This window comes from Seriola dumerili, unplaced genomic scaffold (assembly GCF_002260705.1).
Source record: "Seriola dumerili isolate Sdu_G_001 unplaced genomic scaffold, Sdu_1.0 BDQW01000149.1, whole genome shotgun sequence".
In the NCBI taxonomy this organism is placed as follows: domain Eukaryota; kingdom Metazoa; phylum Chordata; class Actinopteri; order Carangiformes; family Carangidae; genus Seriola; species Seriola dumerili.
In genome coordinates, this window is record NW_019174404.1 from 3443530 (window position 1) to 3466383 (window position 22854).

General features: G+C 41.4%; 2 protein-coding genes across 4 annotated transcripts in view; both read right to left on the reverse strand.

The window, feature by feature from the left end:
• Positions 1–1910: 1910 nt before the first annotated feature.
• Positions 1911–6517, reverse strand: LOC111225285 (cytochrome c oxidase assembly protein COX16 homolog, mitochondrial-like). Its single transcript, XM_022750056.1, has 4 exons — positions 6369–6517; positions 5432–5509; positions 3441–3509; positions 1911–2714 (listed from the first exon to the last, which is right to left on the reverse strand). Exons 1-4 carry the CDS (start codon positions 6426–6428, stop codon positions 2601–2603), a joined length of 321 nt encoding a protein of 106 aa, XP_022605777.1. The 5' UTR covers positions 6429–6517; the 3' UTR covers positions 1911–2600.
• Positions 6518–7618: 1101 nt separating this feature from the next.
• The window catches only part of LOC111225279 (alpha-actinin-1), a 56861-nt gene continuing 41625 nt past the window's right edge, over positions 7619–22854 (reverse strand). The window contains exons 9-22 of one of the 3 annotated variants that reach the window (XM_022750050.1): positions 19557–19649; positions 18180–18410; positions 16850–16997; positions 16400–16550; positions 15717–15825; positions 15136–15276; positions 14293–14475; positions 13681–13815; positions 13357–13536; positions 11806–11952; positions 9393–9473; positions 8998–9063; positions 8498–8656; positions 7619–8205 (exon numbers count right to left, since the gene is read on the reverse strand). In XM_022750050.1, coding sequence (XP_022605771.1) covers positions 8047–8205; positions 8498–8656; positions 8998–9063; positions 9393–9473; positions 11806–11952; positions 13357–13536; positions 13681–13815; positions 14293–14475; positions 15136–15276; positions 15717–15825; positions 16400–16550; positions 16850–16997; positions 18180–18410; positions 19557–19649 — 1983 coding nt within the window. In that variant the 3' untranslated portion in view covers positions 7619–8046. The remainder of the gene's footprint in view (positions 8206–8497; positions 8657–8997; positions 9064–9392; positions 9474–11805; positions 11953–13356; positions 13537–13680; positions 13816–14292; positions 14476–15135; positions 15277–15716; positions 15826–16399; positions 16551–16849; positions 16998–18179; positions 18411–19556; positions 19650–22854) is intronic. The other 2 variants (XM_022750047.1, XM_022750048.1) reach the window with 2 other exon arrangements.

Consider the following 22854-nt stretch of genomic DNA (forward strand, 5'->3'; position numbering starts at 1 on the left):
ACTAAACACACAACAAGGAGCACAACTGAATAAAAAGGTACCCTGTGTCCATGAGAGCCAACCGAAACAATCCAGGCACAGTCGTTAGCCCACTAGCATTGCCGTGATATGCTCCGAGGCAATGCTAGCAGTTAGCCAGCTAGCGATAGCAACAGTTGCCCGAACACATTCATAACATTGGTAACAGCAAGTTAGCTAACTTTATCATGCCTGGCTGGTAGCCGGTCACTAATGAAAACAGACATGTGACATTATGTAGCCATCAACTTACTTAAACATTGAAGAGAAGAAAAACCAGGTCCAAGTCAAGGTGGGGGTCTTTAGCAGCTGGAAGTTCTCCCCATCTCCGTAAAGACAGACCAGTATTGGCGCGACAGTTGGACTAGGAAAGAAATTCAGCCTTGGACTTATCCTCTGAGATGGGTCGCAGGAGTCACAGGAACACAGAGATGGCCGGTGAAGATACTGACAGCCGGTAAAAAAAACTTTTTTAAAAATCTTTCTGGATGTTTCGATGGTCCACCGGAAGACAGGATTTGAGTTGGTAGTCCCCATGGCTAGTTCGCCTGTGCTCGGTCTTATCTCCATTTTGATCTGAGGCCTTTTTCTTTTTTTTTTTGAGGAAAACGTCGTCTCTTCAATGAAGGCAATTCTGAAAGGTAGCTTTCACCTGAAAGCTGTGAAGTGTAAGGTGCCATCTTCCCTGTGGGCGGTACCTATGTGTTTCTAAATGTGGGGCGGGCCAACAGTTTAACAGGAGGGACTCACATGCACTAACATGCACACGCCGTTGTCCTGGATACCAAAACAAAGAGGGAGTGTGTTTATTCTCTGCTCAGGACACCATTACTCCACAATATCTTTAAACAAACAATAGTTGTTTGCTGCTGTATTATTGTTTAGAATATCGTTTACAGAACTTTTAAATGATTAACACTTTGAATGCATGACTTTTACTTCTAATAGAATATTTTTAAATTGTGCTATTGCTTCTTTTACTTCAGTAAAACATTTTAGTACTTCTTCCACCACTGCAGCAAACATTACAGTATAAGCCACATTCTCCTTAGAACAGTTCAACATTGGCTTATTGATTATCATCAAACTCAATATTTCTTCTTTCCCACAATTCGAAACTGCAGCGTCCTCGCTGTAACTTTGATTTTCAGACAGTGTGTATCTAATGAAAAACAGCCCAGGGGCAGTCTGTGGAGCATCCAGAATAAGTGTGTGATTCACCTCTAAGATTACAGATGCACCAACATGTGGATACTCTAAATGTAGAGAGGCCTCGTCAGAAACACCAAACATTTTTATCAACACACAGCCTGACAAGAGAGCCTTGATGTGATCTGCTAATCCTGTGACAAATTACTTGATTGCTCTGCTTTGTCATTCAGATCTGTTTGGTGGATTAGAGGCAAATGCTACTTCACGGCAGCTCTGCTTGAAACGGAAACAACCAATGACAAAGTACCACCCCAAACAAGATCCATCTCTGTAAAACCTGTGCATGAAAAAAATAAAAATAAAAATAAAAAAATAAATCCTCACATATGAGCTGTTGTTTGTTTCACATAAATATCGGAGTCTGAGAAACTCTAGGTGTTAAAGTGACTCAAATATCATGAACATAAAAAAATGTGATTACAGAAAATGTATCCCGAGACACTGTCATGGAGACCTCTGGACCTGAAGAATATGCATTACATCCCTGTTTCACAAGCTGAATGAGGCGAGACAGAACATGCATTACTTATACATACTGATGTGAAGACATTGCAGCATACAGCGAAAATCATGTTCTTGTGTTTTGTAGGACAAAAAAAGCAAAAGGTAATACTATTTCCATTATAAACGTAATAAATCCACCACATTGCAAAGTAATAACTGTCAGAGAAACAGATTACTGTCGAGACCTATAAAGCCTGAGGAAAGGCTGGACTGTTGTGTTATTTATTCTTTTATACTTTCAACTGGTAAATCAATGTGATACAGTTGTAAAGAAAGACTCACCACATCTACAGGCTTTTGTCAAAAACAAAATGAAACTAAAAGTAACAATTTGGATCAATAGCAATAATTTATTGGGACATGGAAATCATACATTGATATATATATATATATATATATAGATATATTTTTGTTTCCCTTCTTGGTTTTTGTGGGGAAGGTATGGTGCAACAGGACACAGATGTGCCACCTACTGGTTGATTTTATTACAACCTCCTGATCACACTGGAGAATAACCAGCCAACAGCTGACTGCTTTATAATTTTGTGTATGAAACTACAAGAAGCAATGCATATTTCTTTAAATTTATAGGCAACCTTGAACTTATTTCAAGGTTTTGAGCTCATGTGGCATAATTGTAACCACTAGTAGCCGTGAACATCCAGAAGAGACCACAACAATGCACATTTCCAAAGTTTCAAGTCCAACACAAGCCAAGGCCAAACAAGTTGAGGCCAAGCCCTGAAGTTGCAGCATCCGCGATAATTTGGTCTCTGTGGCGTCTTCACCACAGACTCCATCCATTCTTGTCTGGCCCGTCCTGCTGCAGTGTGTGTGCAGTCTGCTCAGCATGGCGTCCATGAGCCTCAGTCTTTTTTGTTCTGCTTGGATCGCTGCTGCTCCTGATACTCTCTGGAGTCCTCCCAGGGACGAGGACCACGGATGTTCTTCCACTCTTCCAAATTCAACTCCCTCATTTTCTAGGAAGAGACAGAGGGGAAGAAAAACAACAGGTGAATGATGAGGTTTAAACTTCAGGGTGCAGATAATTCAATATTCAAAAAATTCTGTTTTTGTAAATTTCTGAATCTGACAATCCAACACTCAGTCTCCACTTGCCCTCTCGGAGAGGCTTTCTGGAAATGTGTAGTTATCCCCATATTTAAATTATATTGTGGTCCCCCCTTCTTTAAGACAGAGAAGAAAGAGAAAAGTGGACTTGTGTGAGTATTGTGTCTTGATTTTTACAGACCAAGGTCAAATAATGTTTTCAAATAATTGCAGTAGTTACTGCAACAGAACTGTCCTTTATTTGGGCATAAAGTGTTTGGCGTTAATGTTACCGTATCAACCAAGCGATTTATATTTAAACACTCGAATAATGGTACTAATAGACCAATATAAATTGTCACATCATCTCTACTGTTTTTGGCTCACCTGTGTTGATAACAGGTCACCATGCACAACCACCTGTTATCACATGACAAAAGCCCTGTACTTAGATCATGTGATAACACCTGAGCAAGAGCCATTAGCTGGAGAACACCAGGGGATGTGGCAAAAAGCCATTTTTTGTAGGATTTGATGACATGCTACAAAAGCACATATTGTTTACCAGCTGCACTGGCTTGCAGACAGACCAGGCTGGTTAGTTTCTTTCATCTACTTCCCCCTCACCCCCAAGGTCTCAAGCTGTCTCTCCTTACCTCATACTCCTCCTCCAGTATGACTGGCTGCTTCTCGATGTTCACTTTGGCCTCCAGTGAAGGATCCAGCTGACAGAGAACAGAGAAGAAATATTTGAAACACATATGGAGCTTTCTGGCAGAGATACGCACGTTTACGACAACAAAAAGAAAATTAAAGCAAAGAGAAGAAAGGCAAAGATGTGGAGCGGCTCCTTGTTTGAGTGTTGAATTTGGTGGATAGCAAAATTAAAAATCGTTAGTGTTGAATGAAATTACAAAGAATGGAACAAGGTAAGAGGTTTGTACGGTTAAAACTTTGAACTGAAACGGTGAGAAACCCCTTTAGGCGGCATCTTCCCCTCCTCTCCTTCGTGTATTATTTCTTTAATGTATAAATGATGACATCTGCAGAGGAGGTGAAGAAGTTTTCTTCCATAACCTTGTGTAGGAGACAAACACTGAAGACTGACTGACTTTTTCTCACCAGTGTCAAACTGTGTTTTAACTCTGTAAATTATTCTTCTTGATTTGGATAAACATTACGAGGTTTAGTAAAAGTTAAAAAAATAAATTAAATAAAAAAATCTTCGGAGAGAGAGTCCGATGGAGCTATCTGGGTTTTGCAATTCAAACTGATTTTGCCCCAGAATAGGACTGAAATGAATCCCACTCTGACTCATTACTTTTAATGAGTTCTAATATTTCATTGCAATAATGCTGCAGTTACTTGGGATACTTATGGAGTTTCATAATTCCATGATTGATTTTTAACTAGACCTACATACTACAGAAAAATAAATAATATATAATATATAGAAAACTCTAGTAATAGTATTATTATTTCTACAAAGCCAGTAGCATGAACCCCAAAAACAAACTGGGAGCCTTCAGAGGTGAGGAAGACTCGAACAGAACCTGGACAGGGAAGAGAAAAGGCCTTGAAGTTCATATCTGCCTCCAGGCTAAATTAAATCATTGAAGAGCAAATGCAAATTGGATCACACAGTGACTTACTCTCAGACAGTGGTTTTAATGATTTAAGTGGGCAAATCAGAACAAAACAAAAGAACAGGCTGATAACAGTCCAAAGTAAGAAACAGAGCAGTGGTTACAATCATGTTCATTAATAACTGTTTAGATATTCCATGCATTAAATTACATGTGTACACACACACACACGGCAGAGATGAATCTCAGCTCCACAGAGTGAGAGAGGAGAGAGGCTCGGTCTGCCGCAGGCCCCGTCCAAAGAGAGTGAGTGGTGGGGGCAGCTACACAGGCACCATGCCAGGGGCATGACGCTGCCCCCCCCCCCCCCCCACACACAACACACACACACACACACACAGTCTTCCACAGTCTAATGCCGCTTCACATGGACAGTAATAAGAAGAGACGCCCCTGCCATCTGGCTCCCACCCAGATGACATGCATCGGCATTTGTCACAGTAAAATAGCACAAAACAGCTACTTCCCCTCGCAGCCAGCTCATCAGATTGTAATGGCTTCTAATAAAGGGTCAGTCCTCTGTCATTTTAATGAATTGGGTCTGTCATTTAATGAATTATTAGAGCTTGTTCTCACTTCTTGCTCTTGCACTACTGACTCAATCTAAACTGGTTAGAAAAGCCTCTCGTGATGTTTGCCTGCAGCGACTCTGAAATGGACAGACGTCTAGTGTCTAATTCTGAGTTCCCAAAAACAAAATTATTAATTAAATAAGCCAAAATCTACCACACTGACCTGGTATATTCCAGCAGTGTTTAAAAATGTAGAAACATGTGACATAATCATTTTCACCCTGAGGAGCAACTATGGTTCTAACCACTAGGAGGAGTATTTACACACTGACTACACATTAGTGTAAAGAGACTGATCCTTAAAGTGTGTATATGATAGTTCTGTTAACTGTTTTCTATAATGATGTAAATCTGGGAACTTAGTTTACTGTCATATTTATTATGCAGCCCATTAGTGGATATGTAAAATGTTATTAATTTACTACAAACCTTTCTTTTGATCTTCTGGGAATCATATCGGATTTGTGTAAACTCTCGCAGGCCAAAAGAACCTCCAACTACCAGCAACTGAAATAACAGCAAAAATATCTTTGGTTAGTTATTCAGAAATATTTTGATCAATTATGTTCAGACTATGCAGAGCACTATTCAGAGAAATTTCACAAGTTATGCAAGCTACATAAGCATTTAAGAACAGGAGCTGGAACTGAAGATTGTTTACATTATTTTTATTATTATTATTATTATTTTTTACTATTATTCTCTAAATAAATTTGTCCTATATTTCTTATGGTAAATTTACTATGAAATATGAAAAGCGGGAAATTCTAACATTTTAGAACCTGGAACCATCAAATGTTGAAAATTAAATGAGAATTAATTTACCAATTAATCAATTAACTGTCACAGTGGAGATAAATCAAAACAGCGCCGTGTATGACCTTTACTTTACCCTTTAGTCCATACTCTAGTCCAGTTAAACACAAGACTGTTTAAGTTGTAATGCTCTCGACCACATTAGATCAGGTCTAGACCAAGAACCACTATACTTGTCAAATCTGTTCTAGATTTCCCCCAGACAAGCTAAAGACTCTTTAAAACAGTTTCAGATTTTTAAAACCTTTACTCTATTTGTGAAAATGCTAAAAAAGGAAAATTACGTTACTTTTCAGACCAGGTTTAGATAATACCGCTATGCTAGACGTGTCAAAGGAAATGAAAGTAAGGAAACAAGAAAAACAGATGCCACTATTGTGAGGCTCTGACAACCATAATAACCAGAGTAAAAAGTTAAAATAACACACTTATATGTTTGACAGTTGCACTGGAACTGCTATCATGTTAGCTTAAGTGTTAGCTAACAGGCTTAGCACTGCTTATCTGCTGTTAAATTTCATGTTAAAAATGTGACGTAAAAGTTACTTACGAGCATAGGGACTCCATATCTGACTGTTTTGTTTTTCTGCAACGCCTTAATGCTGAACATGATTTTTCTTTCCAGCTACAAGTCCATTTTACTGGTGCAAACTGCAAGCAGGTCACAGCCGGGACGCGTTTCCTGAACGTGTCCGACGTTCTAAACTGTCCGGAGCGACGCGAAGTCACGGTCTAGGTTCCGCCCTGCACTGGTCTCATGGATAGTATTGATAGGAATGCAATATATTTTGTATTGTCGAGAAAAAATAAGACTCAATCACATACTTTACCGTCAACACTAGTGTCACAAACAGTTTAGTCTCCTGCTGACTCTTTCACACGTTTTCTTACCTTCTCTGCAGCAAATGGTTTCAGTTCACACTCTTGTCTGTTGACCCACCCAGGTGATTTCATTTAATTAACAATAATCATTCTACTCTATTCTTTGTTAGGGCTTACCAACCAGTTAAAATAGGCAACCCAGAATACTCCAGGAACAGGGTGTGTCAATTCTTTTGTAAAAATGTAATTGACTTTTCACTTTAGATTGCCTTTGGTGCTTTCTTTCTACCTTGTAAAGCCAACAGGCTGCATTATGTAATGTAGGACTGATTGGTTAAAAATGTTTTATAATGTCCCCATAGGGAGCTTTTGTAAAATGTATGTATAATTGTATAATGTGAACATTTTTTTTAATAATACTGATGAATTCATTATGTATATCTACATTTGTATTTGAGGAGCGTTTTGACCTTCATTTGTATGCATACTGGGAGGTGATGCTGGCAGGTTCTTCCCAGGTGAAAGCCTTTCATTTTTATATGAATAGTGCTGTTTGTCTGTATCATGTTTGTCTGATGATGCTCTGAGGACTGACATGTTGTTTTAATGAAGTTCAAGTATGTGCTGGATTCTTTGGTTTTCTTTTCAAGTCAAGAGTCTTTGATCTGTCAATGTGATTTCTTGTTAAATTCGTTGCACATTTGCTGGTTAAGGCTGTGTAAAACACTAAATCACAACATATGCTCAGATCAAAGGGACACCTGCATTATTTTCATGTTTGTCATAGTTATTTGGCCTGATTTTTTTAGATAACTGTTACTTGTTTAATCTTGTTGTTTAACAAGTTACCACAAACTAACCTGAACTAATCTGTAACTCTAAAAGCGCATACTGTCAATGTAAATCCATTAAAAAACCATAATTGATCCCTGCAGCAAACAGAGAATAAGAAGAGAAAGTATAGCAATTTTTCTTTATTACAATTTTTGTCTCTTATTTTCAATCAGGTGAAGAAAAATACCTTTTTTTGTTCAGTATAATAAAATATGTTAACTTTATTCATTTTATGAAGAAAAACAATGACAACAAGAAAAATAAAAACAGAAACAAACATTTTTTTCTCTCTCCCTCTTTGTAAACCTGGAGAGCTGCTGCATTGCGTGGGAAGCAAATACAACGGAGACAGGGTGTGAAGGAGCGGGGAAGAGGCTGGACAGGTGGGAGGAGGAGGAGCAGGAGCAGGAGGAGGAGGAGGAGACAGAGGATAATGACAAAAAGATAAGGCCAGAGACATACAAAAAATGAGCGTAGTAGGACAGGAGTGTGGTGACGGGGCAGTCGGAGGACGTGGCGGTGATCGGAGCAGGTAGGCTGGTGGTCCCCAGTCAGGACAACTGACAGAGTGTTCAGAGGTCGCTCTCTCCGTACAGAGCGGTAGAGAACGACATGTAGTCGAGGGCTCCTGGCACACCGTCGGGGCCGGTGTAGGGGGCCATGCGGGCGATGCAGTAATCCGCCTGGTCTGGAGGCAGCTCCCGGCGCAGCTCGTCGGCTAATATGTAGTTCTGTAGTGGACGAAAAACAACATTATATTCTGTTATGTTTCTATATGAATAAAGTTTATCAAAAAAAAACTATAATGTGAAATAGTTGCTGCTGCTGCCAATCACACTCCGAATCAACACCCGGTCAGCAGCTCAACGCAGCTTTCAGACACTTTTGGCTCATTGTTTATTTTTGTAGCTTGTACAGTTGAGCCAATTGCAGGAATGCTGAAGCTGGAATAAACGAGCCACTGGTAAATGAAGTCAGACACTGAACAAGTCAAAGAGAACTTTGACTGCAGTCTAATCGTACCTTATCCCCTGCCAGAACTTTGAAGGAGGCCATCACTTGGTCGGCAGTGTCTGTGTCGGCCGTCTCGCGGGACATGAAGTCGATGAAGGCCTGGAAGGTGACGATGCCCATCCTGTTGGGATCCACTATGCTCATGATGCGGGAGAACTCGTTTTCACCCTGGAGGCAACAGAGAGGAACTGTGAAGCTCAGTCGCCGTGGTGACAGTCCCCAGGGAAACGGACTAAAACAACACAGCAAATGACTGACATCCTACATGTAGTGATGAAACTTGGGACGACTTATCACACAAGTGAGTTTTACATTATTTTAAGGTTTTCATTACCATAAACAATCTAATACATTTTTAATAATAATAAAATAAAATAAGATATACAGTACATACATTGTTTTCAAATTCAAATGAAATTAAAGTTACATCTATTTATTACGATTTCCGGCTGTCCTCAGCAATCACACACAATCATACTTTCATACTTGAAGAGTACTCATGGCTTTACCAGATTGTAACCCATGGAGATAAGGCAGGTTTTGAAGTCTTCAGCATCCATGATTCCTGTTCTCTTCTACAAGGTCAGCGATGGACAAACGAAACCAGGACGAGAAGAGAGATACAGAGAAGGAGAGGCAGGGATAGCGGAGGAAGTCATTGGAAGAACAAAGGATGAGCAGAGAGTAGATTTTGGGAGGAGAGCCGCAACGATCCACAAATGGGATGTTGCAAGATGTGGAAAATCACAAAGGGTATTTAGACCGGAGGGAGCAGCAGTAAAGGCGGGAACAGAGGGAGAGTAGGGGAAAGGAAAGAAATACAAGGAGGGAAAAGGTGCAAAAGAAAAAAAAAAAAGAAACCAGTTAAACCTCTCACCGCGGGGGTGTGGCTACGTTTAAGTACCTGTGCATCGTTGGCGATATCGAAACCCAGGCTGATCAGGCAGGCCTTGAACTCCTCCGCGCCCAGAGTGCCCGAGCGGTCCTGGGGTGTGGGAGGCCAGTGCCAGGCGGTGCGTCGGGGGGCCACAGGCCATGCAGCAACACATACAGCGGTGTCAGTGATGGTGAGGGGGGGGTGGTGGACGGGGTAAGACGAGGTGGTGGGTGAGGTGGTGTTGGTGGTGGGGAAGGAAGGAGGGTGGAGGGAGTGCACCATGCACGGGGTGAGGGTGGGGGAAGGAGGTGAGGGGGGTGAAGGGGGAGGGCCATGCACGAGAGATAGAAAACAGAGAACACAGTGCATATTCATTAGGATCTGGCAGGTGAACACACGGTGGCAGCAGTGCTGCCATGCTGGGCGAGGGCATTCAGAGGCGTTAATGTGCAGTGTGGCAGGCAGACTACTGGGCCTTGTGGTGAGGTTATTCATATCGTCGATGGCACATGTACTTAACAACACAAAATATGCTCTTCTTAGATGCAGAAGTATCTCTTTACCTTATTCTGTACAGGCAAACGTCAAGAGCGAAATGCTTCATAAAACACATTTACAATTACATCAGCTTTCCCATATACTCATATAATGTGTTTATAAGTATAGACACAGACTCGGGATGCAGCTAATTATTATTTTCATCACTGATTAATCTACCAAATGTTTTCTAAAATTGGCTTATAGCATGTCAGCCAATACTAAAAAATACCGTAACTTGTTCTCAGAGCGTAAAATGTCGTGTTTTGCTTTTGATGTTATAGAAAACTAAGAAACAATAAAAAATTAATCACATTTGAGAAGCTGGAATTAGTGATCATTTTTGCTTAAATTACTTAAAGCCGATTAGATTAACAAAATAGTTCCGATCGTTCTGTTAATTATTTTCATCACTGATTCATCTGTTCATTAGCTTTTGATCAATCAACTAATCGTGTGTTTTGTCAGATCAAAGGTCTTATACACTAAAACAATACAGTCCATAACAAAAATGTTTTGAATCCATCAGATTCATCTGGTGCTTGCTTTTCCCTCATGTCTAAGAACAACTGCGAAGATGGACGTGTGGAGACTTAATCCTAATAAAATATGAGATAAAGACACAAGTTTAGGTCCACACTTGACTTCCCGTTGGCTGCGATCGTCCACCTCAGGTATTGATTAACAATAGAGCAGCTCTGGAAGAATGCATGAGGTAATGGTGGAGTCAGCGGGAGAACTGGGGTGAGGAGGAGGAGAGGGAGGAGGGGCAGGAGGAGGAGAGGGAGCTAAATAAAAACTCATCCATAATTGGTGCTGTTCCTGACATGGTGAGCCCCAGTGTAAACACTAGAGCCTGGGGTGGGGGGAGAGTTTTATAGAAGCAGCCTTCAATGGGAAGATATTATGTAGCTACCTGTGATATAAACTAGAGTCTAAACTTCCTTTCCACCTGCTCTGTGTTTGATTTTCATTTAGACGTTTTTGTATTTCACAATAAAAGGTGGCTGATTCTGACTTAAAGCTCCTGAGATTTTCAACATGAGTAACTGAACTGTAAGTCCCATTTCAACCAAGCGGTAAGGGTCACTCCACGGCCTGATGCATATCACACACAAACTGTCCACTCTGCACACTCACTGTTTTCTGGTTAAAGGATCGATAACGGACATGACAGGACCAACCCAGACACGATATATTCTCACCTCAACTCCTTCGCTTTGCAGATGCAGTCTAAATATATAAAAGACAAACTTGTGACTCCACACGGCAGAAAGTGATGAATACATCTTTAAAAGAATAGTTCACCGTTTTGGGAAATACACTTAATCAGCTTTCTTGCTGAGAGTTTGGTGAGAATACTGATAACTACTCTCATAAATATGAAGCCGGCAGACGTTAGCTTGGCTTAGCACTTTGCACTCATAAATCTCACTAAAAAATTAGTAGACTCCTGGAAGTAACAGCCAGGAAATAGTCTGGCACCAAACACCCCTTAAAAACTACAAACTGCTGTTTTTTTCTCTTCAGTTTTTGCACAAATTAAATAAACAAGGTTAAATTTATTACTCAGCTTCAAAAAGTGCTAGTGGGCAGGTTTCATTACCTCTGGACAGAGCCAAGCTAGCTGTTTCCTCCTGTTTCCAGTCTTTATGCTATGCTAAGCTAACAGTCTTCTGGCTTTAGTCTTATGTTTAATGGTCAGATATGAAAGTGATATTGATCTTTATCATTTAACTCTCAGCAAGAGAGTGGATCAACATATTTCACAAACTATTCCTACTCTGCAGCATGTCTTTGTGCCAAGAACCAAACCCAAAAGGTCTGACTGTAAACGAGCAGCGCGCAGCTCGCGCCACCTCTCTGCTTTGTGTCTGCACAGTGACTCAGTGCGACTACTGACCCTGTCGAAGTGATTGAAGGAAGCCCGGAACTCGTTCAGCTGCTCCTGGCTGATGCCCTTGGCGTCTCGCGTCAAGATCTGGTTCTCGATTTCATTGATGGTGCGGGCGATGGTGGTGAGTAGCTGCTCCCAGCCCACGCGGATGTGCTGCAGAGGAGAGAGAGAGAGAGAGAGAGAGAGAGACGCTGAAGTAAGGCTAAGGAAGAGACGGAGAGTACAAGAACCTCAGCTGAGATTTAGCTTTGGGTCAAACAGTGGTTGTAAATGATTGGTTATTTGTTTTTATCGTGGATAATGTCTGACATTGCTTCCAAATCAGCCTTCAAAACTTGATTTTGAATGCTGTGATTCCTCTCAGTCTGGTATTTGGCTGTTCTGCTTTGTCTCTGATGGCCACCATCTTCCTTCACACTGAGATAAATAATGACAGCTGTGCCCTGTTTTTTCTACTGCCAGAACAGCTATAGCATAAGTCAACATCGCAGATTTTTGTCAAGAAATCTCATGTAAAGACAAAAACCCACAATTTGTTAGTCCGTCTCTCGACACTGTCTGACTTTTCTACAGCAGCTTGTCTCTGGCTCTCAGCTTTAAGCCCATTGGTTCCTACTGAAAACACAAATCTTTAAAAACTGATTCGGAAATATAAACTTAAGTGTAAACCGGTTTTCTAAAGCAGGGCACATATGCACATATGATAATTTATTGAGCATCTACAGCAGCAGGACGGTGTATGTGGAACTGACTCATAATAAAATAGAGTGCCAGAAGTTATAGTTAATGGTTTTTGGACAACAGTGGAGCTCTATGGCACAGAGGAATAAGATATATCAGGTTTTGGATAGACAGATTGTCTGTCTATCCGAAATTAAATTAAGTCGTTCTATCCATTGCTGGTTTTGGGATTTTCTGACAATAAGAAAAATAGAATATCACTTTAAATGGTCTAACATTGGCTAAACCACAACAGATAGGGCACAAGAGGTCACCAAGAAATGTACAGTATGTAATGCAGTCAAAAATATTACTTTTTAATTCAATTTAATTTAATTTAAAATGTAAAAGTGGCTTTTGTCTCTCGTCATTCAGCAGCTGATTCCAGACACGCCCACACAACAGCTTTGAAAGTGCTTCTGTTGTTGTGCAGAATGTCTGTGACAAAATTCATATGAATTATTCTGGCCAGTAAAAAGCGTTCTTGGCAGGCAGGGCTTCAGAGTTAAGCACTTGGCCGATGAGCCGAAAAGTTAATTTTGTACGCCGGAGACTCGATGGTGAGCTGCCATGTCAGAAAAGTTTTGTATTAAACTCTTGAAGGCTTTCCTGTGGTCGTCCTAACATGCTGCCACCCATTGTTTTCTACTTTGTGGCAAACCGCGACCATCTACAACCAAGGCGCCGTTCAAAAAGGCTTAAAGTATTTGCAGGACACAGCCAGGTCAGATGGTCACGTCTGACACATCAATGGGGATTTTAGTTCAAAGTGACGTGAAGTAAGACGTGTTTTCTTTCACGTTTGATTGCGCTTGTGTGGAGACCTTGAGCTTTTACCTCCATGGTGTAGTTGGTGTGCTTGTTGTCAAAGATGAGGGCTTCCTGAATGAGCTGGTGGTCTCCCTCCAGCTGGTCGATCTTTGGCTTGTAGTTGACGATGCTCTTCTCGTACTGGCGTAGGTGCGTCAGCTGGTCCTCCAGGGTGCCGTGCATCTCGATGGAGATGCGGCCAATTTCCTGCAATAACGCATGATGAGAAAATACAAATGAGCTGCCTTGTTTTCACACTGACTGCCCTGGTAGGTGATTCATCTTAAAAGCTGGCCTCCTCCTGAACTTGTTACACGGTCGTTTGTCTTTTTTGCCTCTGCTCGCACTGACCTCCATCTTGTTCTGGATCCAGGGCCCGATGACATTGGCCTGGTTGGCAAACTGTCTGCGCAGACGCTCGTTGTTCTGCTGCCGGGCGTGTTCCTCGATCAGAGCCTGGTCGCGCTGAGGCACCAGCTGCCTGACCTACAGCGCAGTGCAGAGAAAACCCAAATCAAATACAAGTTTGCATGTTTGATTTTTGATGTTGTAGAATATCAAAATGGTAAAAAATGAATAAAAAAAACATCAGAACAAAACAAGCTGATCCTGCTCTTAACCCTGTTTTCCATCATACATGTCTCAGGACTTGAATAACATGTTATACCTCATCCAAAACTTAATTTTCCTTTTCATTCCTATCAAAATCTCTCATGAAGAGTCTTTGTGGCCGGAGGTTTGGTTTGACTGATGATTACTGGAAGCTGATACGGGCTAGTTTGAGTTGAGAAACCTATGGGAAGTATTTGGCACTTTCTAAATCCCACTAGCATTAATGTGAAGCAAAGCGCTGAGCCACAGATTTCATTATCACATTGATCACATTAGATCTTCCTTGAATAAACAAAGAAAAGAAAAAAATATCTTGAGTCGTGTTTCCCTGCGCGTGATTGATCTTATTACCTTGTCCCACTTGGCGTTAATCTCCTGTGGGTTGATGGTGGTGTAGGGGTTGGTGCCAGCCATATTCACATGATAGGTCTGCACAATCTTGGCAATCTCATTGTGGATGCCCAGGATGGCCTGGCGCTCTTTATCTGCCTCTGGCAGCGTGGCTTTGAACTGCTCGTGGGCTGTGCTTAATCCCTGAGACGCAAAACATCAAGATATTAAATAAATATACAAACCGCAACCACAACATTAAAGGTTATCATCATTTTTTTTTTTTTTTACATCTGAGAGAGAACTGGCTTCCTTCCTCTTCTTGAATTTTAGAATATGAAACAATGACAGCCTGTGGTTTTCTCTCTTAACGTCCCACTGACAGAGAACTGCTGTATTTATTTAAAAATCACAAGGACAACTCTTCTCAAAGTGATCAAATCTTACAAACTGTGCAGACTACTAACGTGTATACGTAACTACATAAACGTGAGAAATGCATTTCTTTCCTATGGTTCCCCACTTTATGTTGAAGCAGAAAACAAAGGTTAAAGTTTACGTTTATTTGTTTGAGTTAGATGAGAAGATCATGATCACTCTCATATCTGTCAGTTTAATACAACTCTAAAGCCAACGTATTAAAACCTTAATGTGTCACCACAAACTTTGTCACTTTTACACTTTGGATTTTGTACTTTAAATTAAAAAACTGGCTGATTTCATTACCTTCACACAGAGCCAGGCTAGCTGTTTCCCCCTGTTTCCAGTCTTGGTGCTAAGCTAAGCTAACCAGCATACATAACGTGACAGCCGTTCATTCCAGAGTGGATAAAGTCTCCTCTGTTCTTCTCTCTCCGCGCTCACCTGGATTTCTTCGATGGTGTGGACGATAAAGGTGTCCTGCAGGTCCTCCATGGCGCCCTCCATCCAGTTGTTGAATGGAGCCGCTCTTTTGGCAAACTCAAGGTACAGTTGGTCGATGGTTTCAAGCAGTTTCTCAGTTCTCTGTTGAGCATAAATAAAAAGGTTATCACGCAAACTCGCAGGCTTTTTATTGACCTTAAAAGACTTGCTGGGTGAAATTCAAGGATTTACAGACGCTTCGGTTTATTTAAGATTCTTACAAAGAGCTGGCGCATATAGAAGGATTTGGAGGGGGTTATATTTTTACAGATAAAATCTTCAGATTTCAAAGGACTCTCGAGGCCAACAGGAGCCCTGAAAATCAACCAGTCTCTTCACAGCCTCTCGCTGTGCGGGAGAAAACTTTCATCTCTAAATGTGTAATTATTTCTGCTCCAAGCAACACCAAGAAGGAGAGAGGGGATTTAGAAAGAGGGACAGCAAAGTGAGTGAATTTAGAAGTTGGAAATCTGACTCTTCAGTAACTTGTTTATTGTAAATTCTCTAAGGGTTATCCCAGAGTCTGTTTTAACCCCTCTCACCTGCAAAGCCTCACTGCGTTTCTGGGTCAGAGCTCCCAGCGTGTCCCACTGGTCACAGATCCGCTGGCAGCGAGCGTTTACACTGGGGGAGTCGTAGTAGTCCAGCTCACTGGAGCACAAACACACAAGAGCAGAGGAGATTAATTATCATTTATGCTTTTAATTCCCAATAAAGCTTGTGTATTCATTAGGTTGTTTTTGTGCCATCATCTTTCTTTGATGCACTTTAACGCCTTCATGATCCAGCTGTGACTTTGTTCGTTATCTTAATATTTAGTTTTTGTCTTTTGTTGTGGTGTGAAATGTTTCTATGGATCCCTAAAGGGTTTGTTTGTGTCGCAATTTCGTTTGTGTGTCGTTATTTACATCTGCAAATGAAGTGAACCTAAGCTCAAGAGAGAGTGACTTTTGATGTTAATGATGAAAATCCTGAAAATAATAAAGTTTGAGATCCCCAACGACAGGAGAGAGAGATAGTGAGATGATCAATACAACCATGGAAGAGAGAGTTACTGAAAATTTAACGTGAAAATAATCACTATGTGTATCCGAATCAGTTGAATGTCTAAGATTTAAAAAGAAAGTTTCCAGGGCCTTTCTCTATTTTAGTCTTTTAGAGCCGGAGAAGGTTGCTGCACAATCCTTTTTCCCATCGACCCTGGCCTTGTTTTTCCGTCTCTTACTTTAACTCCTGTGCGATGGCAGCGATCTGCTCCACACGGTCCTGATGTGCAGCCAGGTCGCTCTCAAAGGCCTCGTGTTTCTTCAGCAGGGCCTTGATCTCTGACAGAGAGGCCGTCTCGTAGTCACGCTTCTGCAGCATGTCCTCCTTACCTGCAGGGGGAGACACAGAAAACATACCAGTTAATGTTTGATTTTTTTTTTTTTTAATATCAAATCAATTTGTCTTGATTTTGAACTGTTCAAAATTGTTGTTAGGTGATAATAAAACAAGGCGAAATTTCATTCTGTATTTTAACAAGCAAACATCTCAAACATGTAAATGTTTATAGGCTGTAATTTCCATTTCGCTTCACTGTGGCCTGAGGCACATGACACTAAGCACCGGAGCCTGCTGGATCTTTGTGTTAGAGACAGTGAGCTGTTCTCAGCTCATTTAAGATGTTCAGTACCTTCAGTCCAAGCTTCATGGATAGCTGCTTTCTGGCGGAATTTCTCCGCCAGGTGGTCGAGTCTTTCCAGCCTGCGAATCTCGTTTAGGAGCCACTCCTCGTAGCCTTTCTCTGCTCCCTCTAGATTTCCCCACGCATTGTTAATGTCCTGAGTGACGCAAAGGAGAGTACCAAAGGATTTATTCTAGCCAAAAACAGGCGGAAATAAACAATGTCTACAAATGGGGAAAATGCTGTGAGCAAAACAAAATATCATATGTGCACATCTACTGATGTTAAACTAAAGCTAAACCTGCTTTAACAGATCTTTTGGCCACTTGTGGGCAATGAAAATAACCTAGAAACAACACCCACCTATTATTACCTCACTAAAATTTATATGGTGATTTTGTTTGAAAACAGTTGTTTATTCACTCTGGCTGCTTGATGAATGTGCATCCAATACTCACTTTATTCTGGCCTCCAGCAACTCCTGAGAAAAATACCTGGCTCTTTAGCTGCTAAATGCTCCATGTTCGCTAAATTGGTGTTTGCTGTTGGACAGTTAGCTTACAGGGGGGTTCATTTTCAGGGCTTTTCCACTTAAAACTGTTGCCTGCTGCGACGCTTATGAGAACTGTGACCCACAAGTGACTATTAAACTGTAAAATTGTGCCTGTAAAACCAAAACTATTAGCTGAAATATGCCAAAATGCTACATAGAGCTGAGGGGCCAACTGGTTAGCTGGTTAGCATGCTAACCCCAGTAAAAGAAAATAAGTGATAGAAATAGAAGCAAAACAAGAGGGTTTCTTTTCACCATTGGAAACAGCTCTTGGTGAGTGATGGATTGAAGTTTGATGCTGAACTCAAAACTTGAAATGTTTATTTTAGACTGGTAAGTAAACAGCTGTTAATGCTAACACTGGCTATGTAGCAATAGCAAAACTTACAAATAGCTCATTTAATGTAAAAATAGCTCCTTTAATGTAAAAATATTGATCATCGCAGCTTTAAACTGAATGGAAAAAACAAAAACTCTGACAAACAACTTGTTTTGCTGATGTTTTCAAAAAAATAATATAAACATGCAGTTGTGTAACTCTTTACATATACAACTTCATACAATTTCAGTCTTTGGTTAACGGGGCTAACAGTCTGTTGGTCACATCTTCTGCTAAAATAAAAGACATTTCAAAGCCACCAAGTGAGACATGGGTTAAAATGAGCTCATATGACATCTGACATCATGATTCATGTACAGGAACTCTTCAACAAAATCTTGCCTTGTCCTGCACAAAGAAGGTTTGGATCTCAAACTTTCTTTTTCTTCAAACTTTTTGTGACCTACCGAGACCATCTTTCCCTCTGAGGGCATGAAGGCGGGCCGGTTGCTGAGCCTCAGCTTGGTCTGGAGGGTGTTGAAGTTGATCTCCAGCTGGCACTTCTCCTGCACTTTGGGCGGCTTGTGGAGGCGGCGGTAATCTCTGAAGTCCTCCAGCTTCTGCTGCATGGCCTGCATGGTGTTCTCCGGCAAGCGGTTCTCCAGCCAGGGGATAGTGCGACGGATCCACTCCAGCAGCTGGAGTGTTGATGGTGTTGTTGGTGTGTGGGAAAGTGTGCGTTGTGTGTGTGTGTGTGTGTGGTAAAGGGTGAGAAAAAGAGGAAGAAAATGGAGGAAAAACAAGTTTAAGGAAAAGAAGAAGGTCAGAGAGGTAAAGGAGAATCATGCAAATAGAAGAAAAATGCAGAATCATGATTGATAGAGAGGAAGTAAATGAGGTGTAGTGGATGTGATTAATGTGTGAAAAAAAATAAAGGTTGAGATAATTGGTTAGCAAATTTTTTACTAATTTCTTGCAATCAAAAGAGAACATTTTGCGTCTGATTTAAAGATCCACAGCCGTGTTTTTGCATGTTTCATCCCATTTACTACAATTTGTGTGTCATTTTCATTGGCTGACAATTTTTCTATAGCAAAAAATAACTTTAAAAAAAATAACTGTAGCTGTAGCCTGACCAAGAGTTTTAGTAAATCTGATAAATACACACCAGCCAATATTCCTTCTTTAGATGAATACATAACATAAACATAAAATCTTTAACTAAGTTCTGGATATTTTCAGTTGAAAAATAAACACTATTTCAAAACCACTTCAAAGCTATTTTGATTCTCAGCGGCAGTTTTCTGTTTATTGGCTGACATGTGCAGCATCACTGATACATCTGTGATAAACTAATATCAGCCAATAGTATGAAAAGCAACTTGCAGAGTTTTAATCTCGCTGGTAAAAGGTAATCCATTGCACTGGCATCAAGTGACTTTCAAGTCTCAATTTTCATGTTGTAATGACATGACCTGGTTTTCTGGATGGTAGAAAAACTGCTGTATCAATCTTAAAATGCATATAGTTGAAAATAAGTTGAAGAAAACACATTTGCAGTTGGTTTAAAATGAGTTTAAACAAGCAAAAACATGTTTATAGTCTTATATAAATGACTTCTTTTTGTGTGCTGAAGACTTAAAGCTCCAGTATTTTCCTGGCTGCCTGTTTATCTTGATCTACCAGCTTCGTGGTCTCTAACCCTGGACCTGTACAGAGCACAGACACCCCTGGGCTGGGAGGTGAGGGAATGACTCAAAAAAAAAAAAAAAAGGAGAATAGAGGTAGAGAGAGGGGATAGTGGAGGTGCAGGACAATTGTAGGGAAAATCGGGGTGTGCTCACATCACTGGCCAGCTTCTCATAGTCCTCCATCAGCTGCTCATTCTCTTGGTTGACAGCCAGCACCTTGCAGATCCTGTTGGCCGCTGTCTCCGCCTGGATGACGAGGGCGAGGGGAGAAACAGTGTGAGACGCAGAAATGTAAACTGAGCTTCGCTGGTGTTCAATCATCTATACCGCACAATGCACGTGTATTTGGTGTGTGCTCCGTGAAATTAAAACGGATATATTTGATTTACATACAGTATATTCATCACTGCCTACGCAGGATTGTCCCGAGTCAGTCATTTTTTGGGGATAAAGCAATAGATCAGCAACAATGCAGCAAGCCAGTGAAAACAGGACCGCTTAGTGCATGATGCTACCTCTGTAAAACTGTCTGGGCTTGTGTGAATGTCACCAGATGTCACCAAAATTAATAATCTAACGTCTTTTTCCAGCAGGAAGGACTCTGGAGAGCGACAGTGACGACTAACAAGGACACATCATTTAGTACCTGTCGTCAGGTGTCGGGGCACCTTTCTCCCTGCACCACAGTCTTTTTATAGAACAGCAGTGTACAGTTGTGTTATTTTAGACTCTCAACCTACATACAGAGACTGAAGGGAATAAAGAGCGAGGCTCCCGTGAGAATAAAAAAAGCCCAGCGGGGGGAAACAGAAGGTCTCATCCATGACACAACACTTCCTCAACATGGCCTGTCAGTCCTTCATCACTGGACTGGCAATGCATGAGCGAAGCGGAGTTTCCATGACAACACGTAGTCAGGAAAGCTCACTGAAAACAAGAGAGAAGGGTTTATAGAGAAAATAGAGGCAAGAAATTTAAGCAACATGCATAAAGTCTGGAAAATGTGCAGCGGATTTAGGCTTGGAAATGTAAACGACCGGTGTTCTAAAGTGATGAAGTTAAAGTAGATTATATTAAAAAAATCGAATGAAATCCATGTCGTTGTAATGAATCAGCCCAAACTGCACCACTATCAGTTTCCCTCCGAGGAAACAAATCGATTTAAAATGCAGCATAACCTCGCAGCGGTGTCCTTTTAGAGCGCACGGACGCACAGTTACATTGACTCGAACGTCCCCTCCCGCCCCGTTTCACAGCTCAGAGACCCGCATTCCACACAGAGGGCTGCTTCCAGCCTCCTTTTGTCCAGAGATCACGAGGAAACTTGGCTCGGTCGGAGACGTGCTCCGGGGGGCTCCACCAGGAGCAGCGGGCGAGCTGCCTTAAAAGGACAGTCAGGATGTGCAGGTCGTGCTTCTGTGAGCAAATGTTTGCACATGAGGCCTGTTTACTGACAGCCCTGACAGCCAGGGCCGCTTTTATGAATTACTTTGCCCTGACATCAGAGGTAGCAGCGGGACGACACTGGACGGATCGATTATTAAGGAAAAAACTATCTTAGAAGCAAATGAGGACACGGCCACAGTGCGTCTCTCCTGTATTATCATTATGTTTGAATCCAGGGCTAAATCCTCCGATCATCAGTCATCTTACAGGTCGTCATGTCATCCATTGTTGCATAAAATTATCGATTATCTCTACTTCAACTTCTGAGTTATAATTTCTGTAAACTTCTATCTCCCTATACGATTGTAACCGTTGTTAAAGCCTTCTCTACACTGCCAGGTATAATTGGCGAAAACACAAAATCTCCTCATGATACTCAAATTAATTTGTTTTTCCCCTATAAAGTCAAATGTTAAGCAATTTAATCTTCAATTAAGATAATTAGCTTTAAAATACCCCACATGTGGAATATGTTTGTAATCGCACATCGTAAACTTCCACAGCTCATAAAACCGCCACATGTTTTCAGAGACATCACCGAGGACATGACCACAGTGACCTCAGTCATGTGACCTCTATTACTCTGCTTCATCTATGTTCATGTTACATTCTGGTGCTTTTATATTTTCAGAAATCTTTTTCTTGCACAAAACAGCAAAGGAGATATGTAACTCCTGACTTTCTGCTTTCAGCCTGGCAGGCTTGTTTTGATCCGGGTGGACGGACGACTCCTTGAGGGGTCTGTAAATATTATCAGAGCTGTGACCAATTTAACTTTCAGGAAACAAATTAGATTCTTATCATCATGACTGTAAAGATAATACACGGGAGGCACAAGATGTTGCGAACATGCACCTTTCTTTGTAACGTTAATGTGAGGATTACCATATCCACATCCAGCCAACGAGAAAAAGTTAGAGCGATGGTGTTTACGGGGAAATTTCTGCCCCGGAGGGAAGAATCTGAGGTGTCTGACAGTGTGTTTCCCCAACCCCCTGTTTCTATGTTAAACCCTTGCCAGCACCGTAAAACTGTGTGCCAGCCAGCAGTTGTTTCCGGACTCCTTCTCCTCAGGAGGTTCAATCGCTCCATTAAGAAGTGGATCCTAATAAGTACAGGAGACTTAGCGGATAACCTGTCTGTGCGTGTGTGTGTGTGTGTGTGTGTGTGTGTGTGTGTGTGTGTGTGTGTGTGTGATACGTCTCTATTATTGCCTGCACAGATCCTGAGCGGATTTGGCATGTCTTTGGAATAATGTATTCCCCCGAGAGGGTAAGAACTTCAAGTTTGCGGAGGGGGAAGGTTGAGCGATGTATCAAGGATCAATACGCCGCTGACAGAGGGAAGACGGGGAGGTTCTGAACGACTGAGGGGTCGTGTTTCCCAGCGGGGGGGCCGCCCACGATAAAAAGAAAAGTATGAAGTCAAAGCGCTTCAAGGCTCATAAAACAAAAACTGTTCAACAGATCTGTTGGAGATAAGATGTCAGCAATGCAAATATGTGTTTTTCTTGGGCTAGTTAATTAAAAAATCCAGAGATCCGACTCCCACTTTGACCCCACTCTTGACATTCGTTTGTCTAGGCGATAGAGAGGAGGTCAGGAAAGATGCTTAAAACCTGCAATACCAGCAAAAAAAAACAGTCGCTCATTTACATGTTTCTGGCCACCTGGTGAATCTGAGTTCAATATCTACTCTCCTTTGAGTTGTGTTTCTGACCTCCACAAACTCCTGAGGGAAATATCTGACTCTTTAGCAGCTAAATGCTCCACTATGTTCACCAGCTGGTCTCCAACCCTGTCTGCCCCGCAGTTTGCTGCCGGACTGCTGGTGTATAGACGGTTTTGGGGGCTTTTTCTTTGAGAAGCAGCTTTAAATTACCATACTAAGCCTTCAGAAGTCAGATTTTCGTATTCAAAAAACATCAATAGAATTGCTGATGCATGAGAAAATTTAACTCCGCACAAAAAGCATCTCTGAACCTTCAGCTGAGACGTTTTGAAGT